Below are 22,793 nucleotides of genomic sequence, written 5' to 3' on the forward strand. Positions count from 1 at the left end.
AAACAAACAAATCTTATATTGCTCTCGTATTCTACTTATTATAGGAAATTTTCAAACGCTGCGTTATTGTTATGTTATGACAAGCTCGTTCTAACAAACAAACAAAACCGAACTATAACTCATGTTAATATATATATATATATTTTACCAATTAAAGCAGCGAAAAAGTCCAGTGACAACGAAGTATTTGAACTATGACTGAGCGCAACTAAAGCAGGTGAGTTCTTTCACTAAGGCCCGGCATGGCCAGGTGGGTTAAACCGTGTTGCTCGTAATCTGAGGGTCGCAGGTTCGCATCTCCGTCGCACCAAAACATGCTCGCCCTTTCAGTCGTGGGGGTGTTACAATGTAACGGTCAATCCCACTATTCGTTGGTAAAAGAGTAGCCCAAGAGTTGGCGGATTGTGGTGATGACTAGCTGCCTTCCCTCTAGTCTTACACTGCTAAATTAGGGTTAGCGCAGATAGCCATCGTGTAGCTTTGTGCGAAATTCAAAAACAAATACTTGCTCCCTTTTGTTATTTGACAAAACATGATAAATGACCACATTCGTTTGTATTCGTATGTAGCGCCATCTACTGCCTAAATATAGAGTGACTGTTTCACAAATTATCCCAAGGATCAAATATTTGTATTTTTAGCATTTTATTCAAGAAAACTAAAATAAATATGAAGCCCAAGTTACTACATTGAAATTTATTTCTGTCCACGTCAGGTTACGTATAGTCATTAAAATTGATGCGTAAATATATTTTTGTTTTTGTTTTTCATGTACATAAAAATGTTTACATTATTTACTTTATTAAGATGTGTATTTATATATATATAATTCTACTGAAAATAATTTCCAATAGAGACAGATGCTTATTGGATTATCATACACTAAACAGCTAAGTTTACTCTTGATGTTTGGGTAAAATAAAATAGCTTTAGCCACTTGAGAAAAAGTGAAACAAGTTTAAAGTTATCGATTTAAAAACAAAACAAATTTTTGTTTCCACGTGACAGCGACCCGGCATTTCCAAATGGTTAGAGCACTCCACTCGTAATCTGAAGGTCGCGGGTTCGAGACTCGTCACACAAAACATGTTCGTGGGGGCGTTATAATATCGGTCAATTCCACTATTCTTTGGTAAAAGAATAGCCCAAGAGTTGGCGGTCGGTGGTAATGACCAGCTGCCTTTCTTCTAGTCTTACACTGTCAAATTAGGGACGGCTATCGCAGATAGCCCTCATGTAGCTTTGCGCGAAATTAAAAAAAACACAAACAGAAGAAAACAAACTACCGCAGATAGTTTCTTGTAGTTTTCACGAAATTTAAAAAACAAACAAACAACTTTCCAAATAAAAAACGAACACGTGGTTGTGGTTGCACTGTGGAGAGTCAAATGATTGTGTAACTGATGTGATTAATCCTACGCTGAATTACATTAAAACGACAGGTGCTTAGCGAGTACAAACAAGGTGTCATTAATTAACTGTCCATCCTTTAATTTCACTGACGATTATTTCTATAACGAACGGTTAAAGGTGTTGAATTGTAGACCAGAAATTGGAGAAAAAAAACACTCACAAACTAAACGGTTTTAAACAAATTCCATAATGACAGGCTTGAGGAATTTTCCAGAGGATTAAAAAACTGGAGAATAATGTTTTTCGCTCTATTATATATGATGTACAGTCATGTGAAAAAGTTAGGACACCCTATGAAAGCCTGTGTATTTTTGTAACATTTTTGGATATATAGATATTTAATATTAAATTTAACAATACTGAGAGATTATAGAAATACAACTAAACAATTACAAATGAAGAAAAGACTTTTCAAGATCTTCTTAAAATGTAATGCTACAAAAATTCATATTCTAACTGAGGAAAAAGTTAGGACACCCCCACATTTATTCCCACTTAAAATGGCTCAACTCTCACACAGGTGTATGACACCAGGTGCACATGATTAGAAGATCGTTATTCAGCATTTTGAATGAGGCTTGCTCTATTTAAACTCCAAACATTTAGCTTGGTGTGTTCCTAACTGTTGAAGTGAGAGTGAGCACCATGGTGAGAATAAAAGAGCTGTCTAAGGCATTCAGAAAGAAAATTGTAGCAGCTTATGAATCTGGTAAGGGATTTAAAAAGATCCCAAAATATTTTGAAATCATCCATTCCACTGTCCGGAAAATAGTCAACAAGTGGAGGGCTTTCAAAACAACTGCCAACATGCCCAGGTCTGGTCGTCCAAGCAAGTTCATCTCGAGAGCAGACCGCAAGTTGCTAAAAGAGGTCTCCAAACACCCTAACATGTCACCACGGAACTTACAGCAGGTTCTGGCTACTGTTGATGTGAAAGTGCATGCCTCTACAATCAAAAAGAGACTGCACAAGTTTAACTTGCATGGGAGGTGTGCAAAGAGGAAATCTTTGCTCTCCAAGAGAAACATCAAGGCTAGACTGAAGTTTGCCGGAGAGAATGCAGACAAAGACCAGGACTTCTGGAATAATGTTCTTTGGACAGATGAGTCCAAAATTGAATTATTTGGACACCAGAACAGAGGACATGTTTTGCGTAAACCAAATACAGCATTCCAGGAAAAGAACCTCATACCAACTGTGAAGCGTGGAGGTGGAAGTGTCATGGTTTGGGGCTGCTTTGCTGCATCAGGACGTGGACAGCTCACAATCATAGAATCTACCATGAATTCTCTGTGTATCAGAGGGTGCTTGAGGATCATGTGAGACCATCTGTAAGAAAATTAAAGCTGAAGCGGAACTGGACCCTGCAACACGACAATGACCTAAAACATACCAGTAAATCCACGAAGGACTGGCTGAAAACGTAGAAATAGAGAATCCTGGAATGGCCGAGTCAAAGCCCAGATCTTAATCCCATTGAGATGCTTTGAGGTGACTTGAAATGGGCTGTACATGCAAGAAACCCCTCAAACATCTCACAGCTGACAGAATTCTGTATTGAGGAATGGGGCAAACTTTCTTCAGACTGATGACAGAGACTGATAGATGGCTACAAGAAGCATCTCACTGCAGTTATTTCAGCCAAAGGGGGTAACACTAGCTATTAGGGGGTAGGGTGTTCTAACTTTTTCCTCAGTTAGAATATGCATTTTTGTAGCATTACATTTACCGAAGATCTTGAAAAGTCTTTTCTTCAGTTTTAATTGTTTAGTTATATTCCTATAATCTCTCAGTATTGTTGAAATTGATATTAAATATCTATATATACAAAAATGTTATAAAAATACACAGGCTTTCATAGGGTGTCCTAATTTTTTCACATGACTGTAGCTGAAGATACTGATGTGAATATTGCTTTCAAAACCACACATTAACTTGACATAATACTGGCAGGGATAAATCTGATCCATGGATCGCAATCTTTGATTAGAATATTACACCTGAACCACATCTACCTAACATCGTATTTGTAGGAAGAAATCTGGTACAGAAATTAGTTTGTTTGTGATTTCGCACAAAGCTACACAAGGGTTATGTGCCCCCACTTTACCAGTGAAAGACTAGAGGGAAGGCATCTAGTCATCACCGTCCACCACTCACTCTTGGGCTACTATTCTACCAGCGAATAGTGGGATTGACCGTCACATTATAACGCCCCCACGGCTGAAAGTGTGAGCATGTTTGGCGTGACGAGGATTCGAAGTTCGTGATTCGACTCACGACCTTCAGATTGTAAATCGAATGTCTTGACCATACCGGGCCCACACTTTATATGTTGATATTAATATCACTCTTGAAACCATATGGCATCGTTTTAACAGCAAGAAATATTGTCCAAGGATTTACCAATCGAAGATGGTCTGAAGAGAACAGAGATATAACATTCTTTTTCCAACCATAATTAAATGAGGGACAATAAACATATCAAAGAAAAACAAAGAAAGAAAAGTATCTTAACAGAATTTTACCGCATGGAGGGAAAACTGCTCAAGTTTAATAATCTACCTCTTACGAGTGATAAAGAAGATAAAGTTTAATATATATTAAGTTTATATGCAAAAACGGCTCGTTTGGGCTGAGAAAACACTTTACATAGAAGAGCGAACAACGTTTCGACCTTCTTCGGTCATCGTCAGGTTCACAAGTGGGTTTCTCGTCATCACTGATATATTAAGTTTGTTTGTCTTGTTTTTAAATTTCGCACAAAGCTACTCGAGGGCTATTTGCGCTAGCCGTCCCTAATTTAGCAGTGTAAGACTAGAGGGAAGGCAGCTAGTCATCACCACCCACCGCCAGCTCTTGGGCTACTCTTTTACCAACGAATAGTGTGATTGACTGTCACATTATAACGCTCCCACGGCTGAAAGGACGAGCATGTTTGGCGCAACGGGGTGCGAACCCGCGATCCTCAGATTACGAGTCGCACGCCTTAATACGCTTGGCCATGCCGGGCCAATATATGTTAAGAGCAGTAGAAAATACACGTGATCTATTGAAGGCCCACGTTAGTACAACGATAAATTCGAATGCTTAAAACCGGATATCAATACATATGGTGGACACGTTAATCCATTGTGTGGCTTTACACCCAGTTTTTAATGTCACAAGGGTTAACAGTCAAATAAAAGAGGTAGTTTTCAAACCCGATATCTGTAGATGTTATAGAAAGATTGTCCTTACCTTTAACCATATTTACTACTATAACCAACTGATATTACACAACGTGTTTAAATAATATGTTCCTAATTCAAGTATGTAAATATACAAATGTTACACCAAAACTTTCGCGACTTGTTCGTGCATGACGACATATGGGCCGAATTTCAGCGATTAATAAGTTATCCATTTTTTCTTCAAATGGTACACAAAAGTATATCAAACTACTTCTCGAGATTTTCTGATGTTCGAATCAAACATACAAGGTCGTTGAGGTTGAATTATTGCTATCTTCAATTAAGCGCCACCTAGTGTAATTTTTTCTAGGCTTGTTTGTTTATTTTGAATTTTGCGCAAAGCTATACGAGGGCTATCTGGGCTAGCCGTCCCTGATTTAGCAGTGTAAGGCTAGAGGGAAGGGAGCTGGTCATCACCACCCACCGCCAACTCTTGAGCTACTGACGAAGAGTGGGATTGACTGCCATATTATAACGCCCCCACGACTGAAGGAGCGAGCATGTTTGGTATGACGGGGATTTGAACCCGCGACCCTCGGATTGCGAGTCGAGTGTCTTATCCAACTGGCCATACCGGGCTATTTTTTTTCTTCACAATATATATATATATATATATTTATAAACAGTAATTAAATTATAACAGAACCAGATACATTTAGGTCGACTATCATTAAGCCCGAGCCCTTTAGGTAAACCTAATCCATTCATGTAAACTGTCAGTAAATCTTACCTCTTTAGATAAATTGAAAGTAAAGCTGATCCCTTAAAAAAAACTGTCAGTGAACCTACTTAATTCAGGTAAACTGTCAGTTAATCTGACCTCTTTAGGTAAACTGTAAGGAAACTCTGGTGAAAAACTTTGAATTTCGATTTGTACAGAATCAAATTAACTATCAGCTTAAAAATCTTTGTTTTATATTTACAATCAAAAATAGTTAAAAAAAAACATGCAACACGTTTACATTCAAAACGGTTTGTATTTTCATGGTACGATTTTGGAAATTTTTAAAGATTAATACCTGTAAGTTAACGTAGCAAATTTATAAATGTATTTGAGCTAAATATTTTATTATTTTATATATCTTTGTTGTTGAATTTAACATATTCTCTAACAATAGTTCTGAAGGTGGGTGGATAAGAAAAGACGTATGCTACTTGTGAAATTAGGCTTATGGGCTTTAAAAAAAACAAAAAAACTTTTATTACGTAAGTTTAAGGCCAGTGAAATCATGAACATTTATGTTATAATTAAACAAGTGGGGCTATGAATATAAAGGTTCATGGGCCGTGTCCTGCTATCACAGAAACTCCACATTTCGTGGTCTAGTTCATGAAATGAAAGTAAACATTTCTTTCAGTTTATCAGTTGAAAATAAGGAACCGCTAGCACAGATAGTCCTGATGCAGTTCTGAGCAAATACTCCATATACAAGGTTAACAATAAAAGCAGTTAATCAAGTATGTTGAACAATAAGTATATTGAAACAATGGCTAGTCTTAACCTCAAATCTCTGTAGCGTAAGAACCTATGAAAAACAAAACTCTGCATTGTTTTATATTTTTGCTTGGGCTTAAGTAAAAGTAATTTAAGGGAACTAGCTAGCTAGCTATGAAAATATATTTTATTTTTAATGTATACTGTTATATTTTATCTAGAATTAACAATTATATACGTTAGCGCATCTGTGATATTTTTCTATTTTGGTATGCCTATTTGGGACATCGTAGGAAAGAATGAAATCGAATATTAACGGAAAATTTGTATTATTCTAAAGTTTCCACTTATATATTCCTCTCCATAAAAAAAATAAATATTTATTTGATAAAACAAGAAAATATTTAACAAATTAATCCAAAACTAAAAATCTTCACTTGTTTAATAAAACTATTTAAATTATAAAAGGCTTAAGTTGAATAAAAACTAAAGTTCGTGAATTTAAATATTCTCTTAATGCTTGTTGAAAAAAATATTTTATTTAAGGCTGAGTATAATTAATTTGCTATATTAAAATGTAGTGTTGAAAATATATATATAGTAAACATAAAACGTATTTTAAATATTACGTTAACGCCGTTAGATGGTGCTTTTATCATAATCAGTTCAGCGCATGCGCGTTTATTATTGTTTTAGCCGTGAACTCGACACTTTAAGAGTTTGAAATATATTTTTGATTATACTTCACAATTTTAATTAATCAATATTCAACTACAAGAGTGGGTTTGTAAATATTATTTTTGTCCAGGTGGGTTTACCTGGATAATTGTAAGTATTATAAGCATAATTATATTTTTGAGAAGGACGATGAAAATAGGCGAAAGAAATATTTGAAAAGAAAAATAGTTAATACATAACTTTAATGAAAATGTTATTGAAGGTCAAGGGTCATAATTAAAAGTATGAAGAAAAATGAGAAACATTACCACCGTTACATTCGAACACAAAATAATTTTTTTCCATTGCAAGTTTGTTTTACATTCGCTGAAAATAACCAGCACGGGAAGTGTTTCAGTATTGTCTCGGTAATATTTTATTTTATAAATAAATGTATTACAGATTCATATATCACTCGTGTATGAATTCCGATACTGTCTCTCAAAATACCAACAATAGTAACTTATTTTTAAATCCCGTTACTTCTTTTAGTTGCCTGATCTTGAAATATTATCCTAATTTTGTCAGATAGCTCGTTAATATAATGCTGTAAGAGTTAACTTTCATCTGTTATAAGGCTTTTCCGAGTCTAATCCTATTGAGCCCTTTTCTCTGTTTCTTGCCTAATCAAGGGATACATTTCACTTGTTTGTCACGGAGGGATATCTGACTGATTTCACTTGTCTGATCTTGTAAGAATTTTTACCCGTTTTGTTCTTTGAAATCCGTAACTTGGCCGATGTTCCACTCTCAAACTTCCTTCTGTGTGACTTATCGTTTATCCAGTCAGTGACACTAATCCTTCTGTGTGACTTATCGTTTATCCAGTCAGTGACACTAATCCTTCTGTGTGACTTATCGTTTATCCAGTCAGTAACACTAACCCTTCTGTGTGACTTATCGTTTATCCAGTCACTAACACTAATCCTTCTGTGTGACTTATCGTTTATCCAGTCAGTAACACTAATCCTTCTGTGTGACTTATCGTTTATCCAGTCAGTAACACTAATCCTTCTGTGTGACTTATCGTTTATCCAGTCAGTGACACTAATCCTTCTGTGTGACTTATCGTTTATCCAGTCAGTAACACTAACCCTTCTGTGTGACTTATCGTTTATCCACTCAGTAATACTAATCCTTCTGTGTGACTTATCGTTTATCCACTCAGTGACACTAATTCTTCTGTGTGACTTATCGTTTATCCAGTCACTAACCCTTCTAGATCCTTCTGTGTGACTTATCGTTTATCCACTCAGTGACACTAATCCTTCTCGATCCTTCTGTGTGACTTATCGTTTATCCACTCAGTAACACTAATCCTTCTAGATCCTTCTGTGTGACTTATCGTTTATCCAGTCAGTAACACTAATCCTTCTGTGTGACTTATCGTTTATCCAGTCAGTAACACTAATCCTTCTGTGTGACTTATCGTTTATCCAGTCACTAACCCTTCTAGATCCTTCTGTGTGACTTATCGTTTATCCACTCAGTGACACTAATCCTTCTCGATCCTTCTGTGTGACTTATCGTTTATCCACTCAGTAACACTAATTCTTCTAGATACTTCTGTGTGACTTATCGTTTATCCACTCAGTGACACTAATCCTTCTAGATCCTTCTGTGTGACTTATCGTTTATCCACTCAGTAACACTAATCCTTCTAGATCCTTCTGTGTGACTTATCGTTTATCCACTCAGTAACACTAATCCTTCTGTGTGACTTATCGTTTATCCAGTCAGTAACACTAACCCTTCTGTGTGACTTATCGTTTATCCAGTCAGTAACACTAATCCTTCTGTGTGACTTATCGTTTATCCACTCAGTAACACTAATCCTTCTGTGTGACTTATCGTTTATCCACTCAGTAACACTAATCCTTCTGTGTGACTTATCGTTTATCCAGTCAGTGACATTAATCCTTCTGTGTGACTTATCGCTTATCCACTCAGTAATACTAATCCTTCTAGATCCTTCTGTGTGACTTATCGTTTATCCACTCAGTGACACTAATCCTTCTAGATCCTTCTGTGTGACTTATCGTTTATCCACTCACTAACCCTTCTAGATCCTTCTGTGTGACTTATCGTTTATCCACTCAGTGACACTAATCCTTCTAGATCCTTCTGTGTGACTTATCGTTTATCCACTCAGTAACACTAATCCTTCTAGATCCTTCTGTGTGACTTATCGTTTATCCACTCAGTAACACTAATCCTTCTAGATCCTTCTGTGTGACTTATCGTTTATCCACTCAGTGACACTAATCCTTCTAGATCCTTCTGTGTGACTTATCGTTTATCCACTCAGTAACACTAATCCTTCTAGATCCTTCTGTGTGACTTATCGTTTATCCACTCAGTGACACTAATCCTTCTAGATCCTTCTGTGTGACTTATCGCTTATCCACTCAGTAACACTAATCCTTCTAGATCCTTCTGTGTGACTTATCGTTTATCCACTCAGTAACACTAATCCTTCTAGATCCTTCTGTGTGACTTATCGTTTATCCACTCAGTGACACTAATCCTTCTAGGTCCTTCTGTGTGACTTATCGTTTATCCACTCAGTGACACTAATCCTTCTAGATCCTTCTGTGTGACTTATCGTTTATCCACTCAGTAACACTAATCCTTCTAGATCCTTCTGTGTGACTTATCGTTTATCCACTCAGTAACACTAATCCTTCTAGATCCTTCTGTGTGACTTATCGTTTATCCAGTCAGTGACATTAATCCTTCTGTGTGACTTATCGCTTATCCACTCAGTAATACTAATCCTTCTAGATCCTTCTGTGTGACTTATCGTTCATCCACTCAGTGACACTAATCCTTCCAGATCCTTCTGTGTGACTTATCGTTTATTCCCGTCACTAACACTAATCCTTCTGTGTGACTTATCGTTTATCCACTCAGTAATACTAATCCTTCTGTGTGACTTATCGTTCATCCAGTCAGTAACACTAATCCTTCTAGATCCTTCTGTGTGACTTATCGTTTATCCAGTCACTAACACTAATCCTTCTGTGTCACTTATCGTTTATCCACTCACTAACACTAATCCTTCTGTGTGACTTATCGTTTAACCAGTCACTAACACTAATCCTTCTAGAGCTCTTACTCGTTTGGTCCTTTAATCCATCGCTATTATAATCCCATAAGATTTTATTACTTACACATTTAATAGGGAGGTATAAACTATCGATATTTCTTATCAGTCTAAACATACATTAAGTGTTTAAACATCATCCGGATGTAATTAAACTTGAGAGTCCACGCTCTTATCTAATTTTGCGAAATGCGTTTCTCTCTTCGAGCCCACGAAGACTTCCTATTTAAAACATTAACAAATAATAATAATAAAAGAAAGTAAAAGAAGCTTTGGTGAAAGTCCTGCGTCTCGATGAAGCGACTGCCCTCGAAGTAGGCCACTAGGGAAGCGGGTGTTATGCGGCGTTATAGGCACGTGTTCAGAAACCCTTCTGTAACCACCACGGCATGCAGCTTACAAGGCCAAAGCTAAGGCCATTTCGAAACAGGAAGATGCAGTCACTGTTTTCTTGGGCGCTGCCTGTACAACATAGCCAGCCAAACAGGTCGGCCTTCTACGCGTAGGCATCCTGTCCGACGTGTTTATGACTACGTAAATAACGAGGCGAGGTCACAAGACCGTAACGGTGCACCACGTGGTCTCATTTCCAGAGGGGTGAACGGCTTACTGACCTAATTATTGGGGCCGGTTTCCTTCCTGATGCGATTGTTCCTTTACCTCTCTCTCTACCCTTTCCGTAGGCCATTGAACCATCTGTATGGCCTCCGATAAAACTGGTCTGTTTATATTTTAGCCTAAACAAAGTTAAAATTTTGAATTTTTTGATATCAAAGGCAGGAACCCACACACAATATGCAATTAAACTAAACTTCATAAGATTTCTCTTATGCATGTATTTCGCCACTCTCACGAACGCCCCCAAGTGGCACAGTAGAATGCCTGCGAACTTATACCGCTATAAACTGGGTTTCGATACTTGAATGGCCAGAGCACAGATAGCCCTTTAAATGGGTTTGTGCTTAGTAACAAACATTGTTTTTTTTATCAATATTCATCCATTATTCTTTGGTTTAGCGCTTTCAAGTTCTCTATTCTGACTACAGATCTTTTCACACTTTTGAGATATAAACACAATATATTAATATTATACTCAGATATTTGACAAAATTAATTAATGCAGTAATGTGTATTGAGTCTGAAATAGTACACCAATGGGCACGTGGATTTTGTTATAAGGTTTTCGTAACCGATGAATCCCGCCCACTATATATTTTTTTAAAATAAAACTCCAACAGTCCCTTTCTGGAATCAGTATGATAAGGGTATAATTGTACCTCAAATATGATTTTATGTATACTTATAGGCACGCACCACCAGTGGCTCAGTGGGACGTCAGTAGACTCATAACACTAAAAAACCAGCTTTCGATACTCGTGGTGGACACGAAACAGATAGCCCATTCTGTATCTTTGTGTTTAACAAGCAACCAATCAGAGCTGTCAGTAGAATTGGCGTGTAGATACTACCAAAAGGTAGATATAACAAGGTTTTGCATACGCTACATGAATATATGAAGATATTAAAAAGGAGTGAGCCGCGAATTAACTTCTTCAGTGTCGAAAGGAAAATTACTCCGGTGACCAACAAGGAATGATTCACCTTGTTGTTGTTTTTTCTAGCTTTACAAATCCAAGACTTATTTCAAGTCTCTTCAGTACAGGTATTCTTCACCGTTAGTATCGTCTTCACAGATTTTGTTTCACGATTATATACGGAATTTCCAGCAGTTTTAACCTTACCACTTTTTAAATCCTCTTTTATAATACGACCTTTCAGCCATAAGACCGTTATAAACCTACGGTTAATCCCACTATTTGATTAGATTAGCTCAAGAGTTGGCGGTGGGTGGTGTTTATTAGCTGCCTTCCCTCTGGTCCGTTACTTCTAAATTAGGGGCAGCTAGTTTTATTTACTTGTACTAAAGCACAAAGCTACACAGTGGGCTGTCTGTGCTCTGCCCACCTCGGGTATTCAAACCCGGTTCTGGCGTTGTAAGTTCGCAGATATGTCGCTGTGCCACTGAAGGGAGGGCAGCTAGCGCAGGTAGTTTCGGTAATTGTGCGCGAAATGCAATAAAAACGGTGTTTAAGAAAGTCTCTAAAGTTTTACAGGTTCAGACCCTTAAAAATAAAACAGAAGAAGATATCACATTATTACTTCTCGTTACTTTTATTCAAATACATATTGCCTGTTTTTATGTGAGCGCCATTCATCACGTTTAAACGAACTTTGACCCTAAATTTTCTTAGTTTATACATGTAAAAACACCCCTAAATATCACCAATTTTTCCCCTGAAATATATCCCTGTGTGTGTGTGTGTCTGTCTGTCAAGGAAATAGGCATCACGACTCTGTGCAAGTGTTACATGAAGACAAATAGTGTTTTACAGCATACTAACTTTAAATATATTGTTTGTTTTTTCGTATAGTAAAGCCACATGAAGCTATTTGCTGAGTGCACCGAGGGGAATTGAACCCCTGATTTTAGCGTTGTAATTCCGTGGACTTATTGCTGTGCCAGCGGGGAACGACTTTTAACAGACCTGAACTACGAGTACATACGCATAAATATATCGAAACGGTTAAAAGTCATAATCGACTAAAGAATTAACGTCCACGGGTTTATTAACCCTATTTTTTTCAGTCATAATGAAGAAATGGTCTAGTTTTGATTTACTGGTAATAAAACAAGAACAACAATAACAGAATATTGTAGGCGGATGAAGAAGCCAAGAAACAAAACCATTGTTTGCAGGACAAATAGCCATTCGCAGCATTTGTACTCAATATTGTTGTAAAAATATGTTGTTACATCAACCATTGTTAAGGTCAAAATTATTAGACAAAATAAGATTTGTTTGTTTGTATTACAAACTTCAGATAAAGAACTACCTCAAAGAGGTTAATGTTCCTTACAATAATTTAGTTATGATTTTCATGTGACGTAGTAGTAGTAGTTTTTCTTTGTTATTATTTGCTATTCTATTTCTTTGATTTTCATTAGAGTATTTATCAAAAACATAATAGTATACACGTTATTTAATTTCCATAGTGCATATCGGTGTATAGAGGACGTATTAATAATAGAAATAAACGACCTTGTAACAAACACCAAAGTGTTTGCTTTTACGAAATTAAATACTCAACGTTTCGCTTCACAGCTTCTTTAGTGACAGTGCAAAGCGTGATTTCGGTTTGTGTTTTAGTGAACACTCGTGAACAAAGCGTAAAGTGAAACGTTGAGTGAGTGTTCAATTAAATAAAAACAACATTTTTGCGCTAGAGAGCCATCTATTTTTATTAATAATATCAAATCAATTGTAGTTCTGTTTTAGAAACCTGCGAAAGTTAAATTCTAAACAACAACAAAAAAAAACGTTTCTGGTCACTAGGTGTAAGGCCACGTTTTCTAATGTAGTGTGTTAGAAACTTTGTGTCCAACAAGATAACTTGTCTCATACAAGGAAATAATGACTTTGAGAAAAGGCTTAAAAAAGGCTGTTATATCAGGAACAAAAAGAAAAATGTGTTATTTCTACGTAACATTTGAGAGGTTTATTTTTAATGTTTCATTATTAAACTCGTCTGGTTAGTGACTAGGTTCTGCCGACAACTTTCGGGAATTGCGAGGTCGCATTTCTCAGGTTGACTGGAGAAAACGGTCGCAGGTTTCCTGTGAGCCAGCCTAAATTCAACAAATATTTTTTTTGAAAAACAATGTTTAACAACAAACAGAGGAATTAGAATATAATCAGAATACTTGCCATCTCTGTGATCACTCATAGATATTAAGCCTTTTCTTAGTGGTCACGAGGTTTTATGTAACATCAAATTTCATTGAGGCACACGCTCGCCCAGTCGCTGAGCGCCTTTTCAAAATCTGGTCTGGACTGTTTTTTTTTTATTTTGTTTTGTTTTACACCTTGTAGATGTTGCAATGCTTCTAATCTACACCACTGCTGGCTCTAACATTTTAAACTGACACAGAATCAGACAAATGAGACATGCCAAAAGTGTCACTTTATTACACTAAGAGTTCGCAATCTCCACAACATGAACTATGCAACATCCACAAAAGAAATTATACAGTTTAAACCTGGGAAATATATATATATATATATATATATATTTGTTTGTTAAAGTGAGCCTAGACACGAGACTTTGTCACGTTTCATCCGCTGTTTCTCAGGGTCTGCCTTTACAGGAACATTATTTTCTCATCCGCACCAATTATTGCACAGAACCATACAGAGGTTTACATCTCACACTTCACACTTGGCCAGTGTGGCATCCTGTTGCCTCCATCTTGGTATAGCTGGCTAACCCAGGAGCTGACTAGTCGGGGAAGATCCCCTTTCATTTTACAGGTGTTGAGACGATAATTTGAGGTCCTCCCGTCTTTTGATGGTTGCTCCACGTGTATGCGAGTTTCAAAAACCAAACATACTGCCAGGTACCAGTCGCTATCTACTGATGCTAGTGTTAAGTATAAATGGAACGTAAAACATCTTGCTCTGGAGCAATAGTCCAGCTGCTGCATGAACTTCTGGAAGGCGAGCTAGGAGGTCATTAAATCGACTGGGTTGCTGAGGGAAACGGTGCTCGGTGAATTCGCGAAGAATTGTTAAGTAACGTTCTTGGATTACCTCGAGTTCCCGTTGACCTTGGTACTTCTCTGTGGAAGAACAGGAAATTTGAGACTGACTTTAAATGTGAAGTTCTTGCTACTGATTCGAGTAAAGATTTACTAGAAACTTTACGTAGGGAATACGAAAAAATGATTTTTTTCCCTACTTTTTAGGAGTAGAAATTTTACAAAGTTACCAACAAATGACTTACTGGATGCTTGCATAAGTTCATTGTTGATAAACACTGCACGTATAATTCTTTGTGCAAATAATTAGTAATTGAAACGACATTGAAACTGTGATAATTTCTCTCACCTTGGTTAAGCATGATGATCACCTTGAGGCAAACATACTCTTCGACACACAACTTCATCCGTCGGAATGCGGAGCTCAGCTGGGTAAGATGCTCCACCAGGGGGCCAGCTTCTAAACGTAGCTGCTCAAGCGTGATTGGGCGTCCCATCATAACAGCTAGACAGTTCTGAAGACGACAAAGGCCAGCAGCTATGTCCTGTTCAAGGCTCGTTTCAGAACCCTTGACCGGTCCGTGGATAGCCTGATAAGCACACGTGGTCAGCACCAGAAGCTCGTGCCATTTGTGGGTCAACAGCTGTGTGAGAAAGATCAAATGACAAATGAAGGCTTTAAGCGAGTTATGCTTTCACTAATTGACATATAAACATGAACGACTACAATATTCCAAAGATAGATATTTAATTTAACCATTACAACTCTTCCAAAACTCACCGTTCTAAATTACACTTTTGAGAAATACCTCAAACACTTACTTGTCGCGGCACAATAAGAGCGATTGTTGATTGTTGAAAATACCACAATTTTGACGTTCTTAATTAAGTTATTAATTAAAAATGGTGCGCTGTCAAAATGAAATCTCCGCTTTGAATTTTTTAGTTGTTACGTGTGTTTTTCTTATAGTAAAGCCACATGGGGCTATCTACTCAGCCCACCGCGGGGACTCGAACGCCTGATTTTAGCGTAGTAAATCCCGAGATATACCTCTGTAGTAGCGGGTGGCTTATAGTTGTTCCACACCATTATTCTGACGTTTTGTAAAAACACAGATTGATTAAATATAAATACAAAGTACTCGACTCGTCTTTGTAGATAAACAATGCACACGTTAAAACAAATCAATTATTTTTCTTGTTTTACTGGTTTCGTAGTTCATAACTGACGAAGTTCGATTGTCCATGGTGGACAAAGAGTAGATTGTGTAGCTTTGCAGAAGTGTTCATTTTGCTGTAATTAACCTTTCACTTGCTCTTAGTTCCCTTTTCATTGGTTTATGTTTATCTTTTATTTGGTTTTGAAGGAAAATCGCATCCCTGTTGTTCTACACCCACTCCTCTCCTGATGTCTAGACAGTAAGATTAAGGGCCCGGCACGTCCAAGTGTGTTAAGGATCCGTGATCCGAGGATCACGGGTTCGAATCCAGGTCGCACCAAAAACATGCTCGCCCTTTCAGCCGTGGGGGCTTTATTATGTGACGATCAATCCCACTATTCGTTGGTAAAAGAGTAGCCCAAGAGTTGGCGGTGAGTGGTGATGACTAACTGCCTTCCCTCTAGTCTTACACTTCTAAATTAGGGACGGCTAGCACAGATAGCCCTCGAGTAGCTTTGCGCGAAATTAAAAAAACAGTAAGGTTTATGTCTTGTAACTCTAAAATTCGGGGATCAATCCTAACTGTAGTCCCAACGCATATTGTACATATTTGCGATTAAACTAAATAAATCACTCACAGTTTATGGACAGTGGGTAGAGAGAAAACATGTAGTTATTAATTAACAAAGGATGATTTATAGTTCTGATGGAACAGCGGTAAGTTTGCCCAAGAAGGCCAGCATGACCGGGAGGTTATGGCGCTCGAATCGTAATCTGAGGGTCGCGAGTTCGAATCCCCGTCACGCCAAACATGCTCGCTCTTTCAGCCGTGGGAGCATTATAATATGACGGTCAATCTCACTATTCGTTTGTGAAAGAGTAGCCCAAGAGTTGGCGGTGGGTGGTGATGATTAATTGCCTTTCTTCTATTCTTACACTGCATACAAACTTCTCAGTTGTATTTTTATTAAACGGCTTATTACAATATGTAAAAGAAACGTACCATAACAGAGTAAGATATGTTGTTTGTTCTCTATTTTACGTATGTAAAATGGATTATGTGTCGTACTACGTATGGTTTCTAATAGCGTTTATTGGCCAAAAGGAGACACCTGAAACTCTTGTGACTTTGAAGTGTCTTAAATTACAAATACACTGTGTGACCCGGCATGGCCAGGTGGTCGGTTACACTGCTAGATTAGGGTCGGCTAGCGCAGATAGCCTGCATGTAGCTATGAGCGAAATTCAAAACAAACAAACATACAAACAAGGTTCTTGCGACGCGGGTTATTACCATATTGCGTCAGATAGGGTGACTTAGATAACAAGGTCGTTTATATTAGATTTTTTTTATTATTATTCATTTATGGTTATATGACATTGGAACTACCTTCAAACGAAGTATCCAGTTATCTTAAATAATTTTCTTCGACGTTGTGTTCCAAAACAACAATAGTTTAACATCGTGCAGAAACGCCTTGTTTCGCACAGTTTGGTAAATAGTCAGTCATGTTTGCCAACTTTTGCTTGTGAACACAGATCATTTTCATACGTCAACGATTCGGTTGAGCGTTCTTGAACCCGTTAAGTATTTATTTTAACATTCTGCGTAAAAGGTGCAGAAAACTTGCTGCACGTGTGTTTAGTAGACAAAGGTAATTGAAACGAAGAATCGGGAAGTTTGGACAGAAACTTGGGTTGTTTTGAATTGGCTCTTTGGTAGCACAGCGTCATGTCTGCAAACTTACAACGCTAGAAACCGAGTTTCGATACCCGTGATGAACAGAACACAGGAAGCCCATTGTGTTGCTTTGTGCTTAATTCAAAACAAACATAGTATTTCGAATTTCAACGAAAAACTGCTCAAGGTGTGTGTTTATAGCAAAGCCATATCAAGCTACCTGCTGTGTCCACCGACACTTAACAGACATATTAACTAGAACATTGCTTTCATCTTTTAACAGAAGAAATTACTAGTAGATTTAATCAAGTATAAGTTTATTTAATATAATTAAATTAATTTCAGACGAAAGAAAATTTTCAATAACATATTTTTTAATTATTTAAACCACTTGATATATTTTAATATGATTGAAGGCAGTTGTTTGTTTGTTTTGTTTTTTGAATGTCGCAAAAAGCTACTCGAGGGCTATCTGCGCTAGCCGTCCCTAATTTAGTAGTGTAAGACTAAAGGGAAGGCGGCTAGTCATCACCACCCACCGCCAACTCTTGGGCTATTCTTTTACCAACGAATAGTAGGATTGCCTGGCCATGCCGGGCCTCATTTGAAGGCAGTGAAACAACACAAATTGTAGAAAATAAATGAATATAGTTTTAATTAATTGAATAAGTTTATCCAGAAGTGACGTACAACATGCATTAGCAATAGTTAAGGCTGCACACATCTGCACAATATATTTTGTTTGTTTCTTTAGAAGTTTGCACAACGCTACACGAGGGATATCTGCGCTAGCTGTCCTTAATTTAGCAGTGTGAGACTGTAGTGTGTGTTTTCTTATAGCAAAGCCACATCGGGCTATTTGCTGAGCCCACCGAGGCCAATCGAGCCCCTAATTTTAGCGTTGTAAATCCGTAGACGTATCGCTGTACTAGCGGGGGGCAAAACCAGAGGGACAGCAGTTAGATAGTCATCACCACCCACAGCCAATTCTTGGGCCACTCTTTAGCCAACGACTAGTGGAATTGAGCGTCACATTATAACGCTCCACGGCTGAAAGTGCGAGCATGTTTGGTGCGAGTCGAGCGCCTAAACCACTTGATCATTTGTATGCTCTGGTTTATATTCTGTGTCTAAGGTTCCTAAGAATAACTAACATAAATGTTAGAAGAAAAAATTATATATCTTCAAATGCGATAAATATGACGTATTTATTTAATTTATTGATATATCTTAATTCATAGAAAAATTAAAAGATATCGCACGTTACTAACTATATTATTATTGACACTCAAATGCGTTTCCGTCTTTCCAGTTGTTATTGACACTCAAATCTCGTTCTCATTAGTGGTTAATGTGTTGAGCTGCACATCGATGGATGCAGGGTTAGAGTAATACCATCGCAGAACATGTTCTGCAATTTTCCTGTAGGCGTGTAATAAAAATTATAATCAGAGTTGGTGGTTGTTTTTTTTAAATAGCCAGACATAGCCCTATTGATGACGGCTGCCTTTCCTTGGGGTTTAGAATTAGAGACGGCCAAAGATGAACTCTAGAGGCTTATTAACTGGCCGACCCCCTTTTGTTTGTTTGTTTTAAATTTCGCGCAAAGCAACAAGAGGGCTATCTGCGCTAGCCGTCCCTAATTTAACAGTGTACGACTAAAGGGAAGGCAGCTAATCATCACCACCCACCGCCAACTCTTGAGCTACTCTTTCACTAACAAATAGACGGATTTACCAAAACATTATAACGCCCCCACAGCTGAAAGGACGAGCATGTTTGGTGCGACGGGGATTCGAACCGGCAACCATTTTTTTTAAGACGGATAATTATTTTTTCATATTGATATCCTTTTACATTTGAATAAACCGAATAGTATTTTCACCCAAAATTCTTAGATCAGAGTATTGGGAATTTCACTAAGCAACGGTCACTTCTATTTAATCCATTTTTCCATTACATGAAAATCAGTTGTTTGTTGTTTTAGACAAATGGGCCATCTGGGCTCTCGTCACTACGGGTATTGAAATCCAAATTTTAGCGTATAGTAATTGTTTACTCATTTCGTGTCAACGAAATTATTTTAAACTTTCGTGTTTTAAACCTAATTTGGTTTGGTGTCTCAGATAAAAATACGTGCGTGCGTCTAACTTACTTACAAATGAATTATTATGACGCATCTTATTTTAAATGTCCGCTAGTGACACATCGGTATGTCTGCAGCCTTACAACACTAGAAAACGGTTTTCGATACTTCTGATAGGCATAACACAAATATCTCAATTATTTAGTTTTGTTTTTAATTTAAAAAAAAAAACACATTAAACTTATTGTAAACTATTCTTCCTTTTGACGCAAAATCGGGGTTCGATTCCCCTCGGTAGGCTCAGCAGATAGCCTGATGTGGCTTTGCTATAAGTAAACACACGCACACACACTCCTTTTGAATAAAAAAAAAATATTTCTTATCAAACATAATTATTAGAACAGCTCTCTACTTGCCATTATAAATATTTGTGTCCAAACAACACCAGTAACTCGTATACAAAGCTTGAAGACGGTAATGATGTGTGTACGTGCGTTTGTTTCTGTGATAATTACACACCCTTATTCGGCATCACCAGGTGGTTAAAGCGCTCAACTCGTAATCTGAGGGCCGCGAGTTCAATTCCCCGTCACACCAAACGTGCTTGCGTTTTCAGCTGCAGGTGCGTTATAAGGTTACGGACAATCTCACTATCAGTAAGAAAAAAAGTAGCCTGAAATCTGGTTCTGGGTGATAATGGCAAGCTAACTTTCCTCTAGGAATGGCTAGCGCAGATAGCCCTCGTGTAATTTTGTGAAAAATTCAAAACAAACAAACACACATCCATGCCAAATTAAAAAAAAAAAAAAATCCATCTAAATATTTGAACTCCGAAATAATTTGTCATTCACAATTCTAATTTTCCTCGTGCTGGACATAGTGCAGATAACCTATGTGTAGCTTTGCACCAAAATTAACTAAAACAATTTGTATTCAGGACTGACCGGCCTGGCATGGCCAAGCGCGTAAGGCGTGCGACTCGTAATCCGAGGGTCGCGGGTTCGTGCCCGCGTCGCGCTAAACATGCTCGCCCTCCCAGCCGTGGGGGTGTATAATGTGACGGTCAATCCCACTTTTCGTTGGTAAAAGAGTAGCCCAAGAGTTGGCGGTGGGTGGTGATGACTAGCTGCCTTCCCTCTAGTCTTACACTGCTAAATTAGGGACGGCTAGCACAGATAGACCTCGAGTAGCTTTGTGCGAAATTCCAAAACAAACAATCAGGACTGACCAGAATAAAATAGCCTTTGGACAATTTCTATTAACCAATCAATCGTAGGTGTGGGAGAAATGGATTTCAAAATCTCTGATGAAACACAATACATTCAGCTCTTTTCTTGTTTTCTAGAAAGTTGTCTGAGAACTGTTTTCTACCCAAGAGAGACAGCACCCATCGGTAATGATAACTGTTAATTCGTCATCTGAGGATTGCTGTCTACACAGGAGATAGAACACACATTATTAATAGTAATTGTTAATATGCCATCTGAGGACTACTGCCTACCCGGGAGATATGGATTGTTAGTTTAATGCTTTGTTTCAATAACCCTGAAATCAAGTTACCAAAGTTGTGAAATCCATTTGTGGATAATTTATTGCAGCTATGCTAAGAACATTAAGTTGCTATATTGTAAAAATGTATGTATATATATATAAACTCTGACATAAAAATGTCAGTTATATCTATCTATAATAAACACAGAATCTTATGAATCAGTGTGAAGGTTGATACAATTATTATATTGTTTTCAGTCGCTGATTGAGCATCAGAACTGATACAATAGCATCCACTGAGTCATTTCTGGCTCAGCAGTAAGTCTCCGAACTCGTGACTATGATATTCTGGTTTCTATACATGTTGTGAACCCAGAGTAAAGTACCCATTGTGTAGCTTTGCACTTAACAAGGAAGCCATTCCTGAACCCAAAGGTTATCCGATCATCATTTCAGTATTTCTGTCCAACATTAAATAGCATCATTGTTATGGTATTCCTGAACCCAAAGGTTATCCGATCATCATTACAGTATTTCTGTCCAAATAGCATCATTGTTATGGTATTTCACGACTGTGAACAAACAACGTAACAAAAGTCTCAAAAGGTAGGAGTGGGGGTCGTTCTTTTCTTCTTGTTACATTTAATAGATATAAACAGGCCCTCTAGAGGAGGTCCTTGTGACGTCCTAGCCTGATAACGATTTTCCATGCTCTTTATACAGACAACTCGAATATTATTGCAGTTCTGAGTCTTGGCTGTAGATATATTCTTGCACCACGTATGTTCGAAAATGTCATCGTAACGTGCGATACAAATAATTACAGAAATAAAATTCCTTCTTGAGAGAACAGGGAAGAGATAACCGTATTTAAAAAAAAACAACTGCTTTCTACATTTAAATCTATGTCACAACAAATACTTCAGTCAACAGGTAAATCGTAACTGTTAACATGGACTTCAGGAACATAATAGTAAAACAATCAATTAAAAAAACAGAACTGAAGCATAAATAAAATATGTATGATAAAATTACCTGTAGAAGTGCAAACACACGTAATAATTTGCACATGCAAATAAATTATCTTAATGTGGTACAGGCTAAAGGTTTTTTTTCTGGTTAGATTCTACAGATAAGGACGTGTAAAACATTTTTGACAAGTTTATAGTAAAGATTACAAAATCTGTGAATCACATGACGAAGCTCTAATTATACCAATGTATGTTTAGCATCCTCTTCTACATGACAAAACCATACCTACACTAGTATATGTTTAGCATCCTCTTCTACATGACAAAACCATACCTACACTAGTATATGTTTAGCATCCTCTTCTACATGACAAAACCATACCTACACAAGTGTATGTTTAGCATCCTCTTCTACATGACAAAACCATACCTACACTAGTGTATGTTTAGCATCCTCTTCTACATGACAAAACCATACCTACACTAGTGTATGTTTAGCATCCTCTTCTACATGACAAAACCATACCTTCACTCGTGTATGTTTAGCATCCTCTTCTACATGACAAAACCATACCTTCACTAGTGTATGTTTAGCATCCTCTTCTACATGACAAAACCATACCTTCACTCGTGTATGTTTAGCATCCTCTTCTACATGACAAAACCATACCTTCACTAGTGTATGTTTAGCATCCTCTTCTACATGACAAAACCATACCTACACTAGTGTATGTTTAGCATCCTCATGTACATGACAAAACCATACCTACACTAGTGTACGTTTAGCATCCTCATGTACATGACAAAACCATACCTACACTAGTGTATGTTTAGCATTCTCTTCTACATGACAAAACCATACCTACACTAGTGTATGTTTAGCATCCTCTTCTACATGACAAA

The 22,793-nt window shown here is 37.5% G+C and overlaps 1 protein-coding gene across 5 annotated transcripts in view; it reads right to left on the reverse strand.

Moving 5' to 3' along the window:
- Positions 1 to 13,905: 13,905 nt before the first annotated feature.
- Positions 13,906 to 22,793, reverse strand: part of LOC143228848 (hormone receptor 4-like) — a 126,717-nt gene continuing 117,829 nt past the window's right edge. For all 5 annotated transcript variants that reach the window (XM_076460240.1, XM_076460243.1, XM_076460241.1 and 2 more), the window contains exons 6-7: positions 14,851 to 15,145; positions 13,906 to 14,582 (exon numbers count right to left, since the gene is read on the reverse strand). In XM_076460240.1, the coding sequence (XP_076316355.1) occupies positions 14,371 to 14,582; positions 14,851 to 15,145 (507 nt within the window). In that variant the 3' untranslated portion in view covers positions 13,906 to 14,370. The remainder of the gene's footprint in view (positions 14,583 to 14,850; positions 15,146 to 22,793) is intronic.

This window comes from Tachypleus tridentatus, chromosome 10, assembly GCF_004210375.1.
Source record: "Tachypleus tridentatus isolate NWPU-2018 chromosome 10, ASM421037v1, whole genome shotgun sequence".
Classification (NCBI taxonomy): domain Eukaryota; kingdom Metazoa; phylum Arthropoda; class Merostomata; order Xiphosura; family Limulidae; genus Tachypleus; species Tachypleus tridentatus.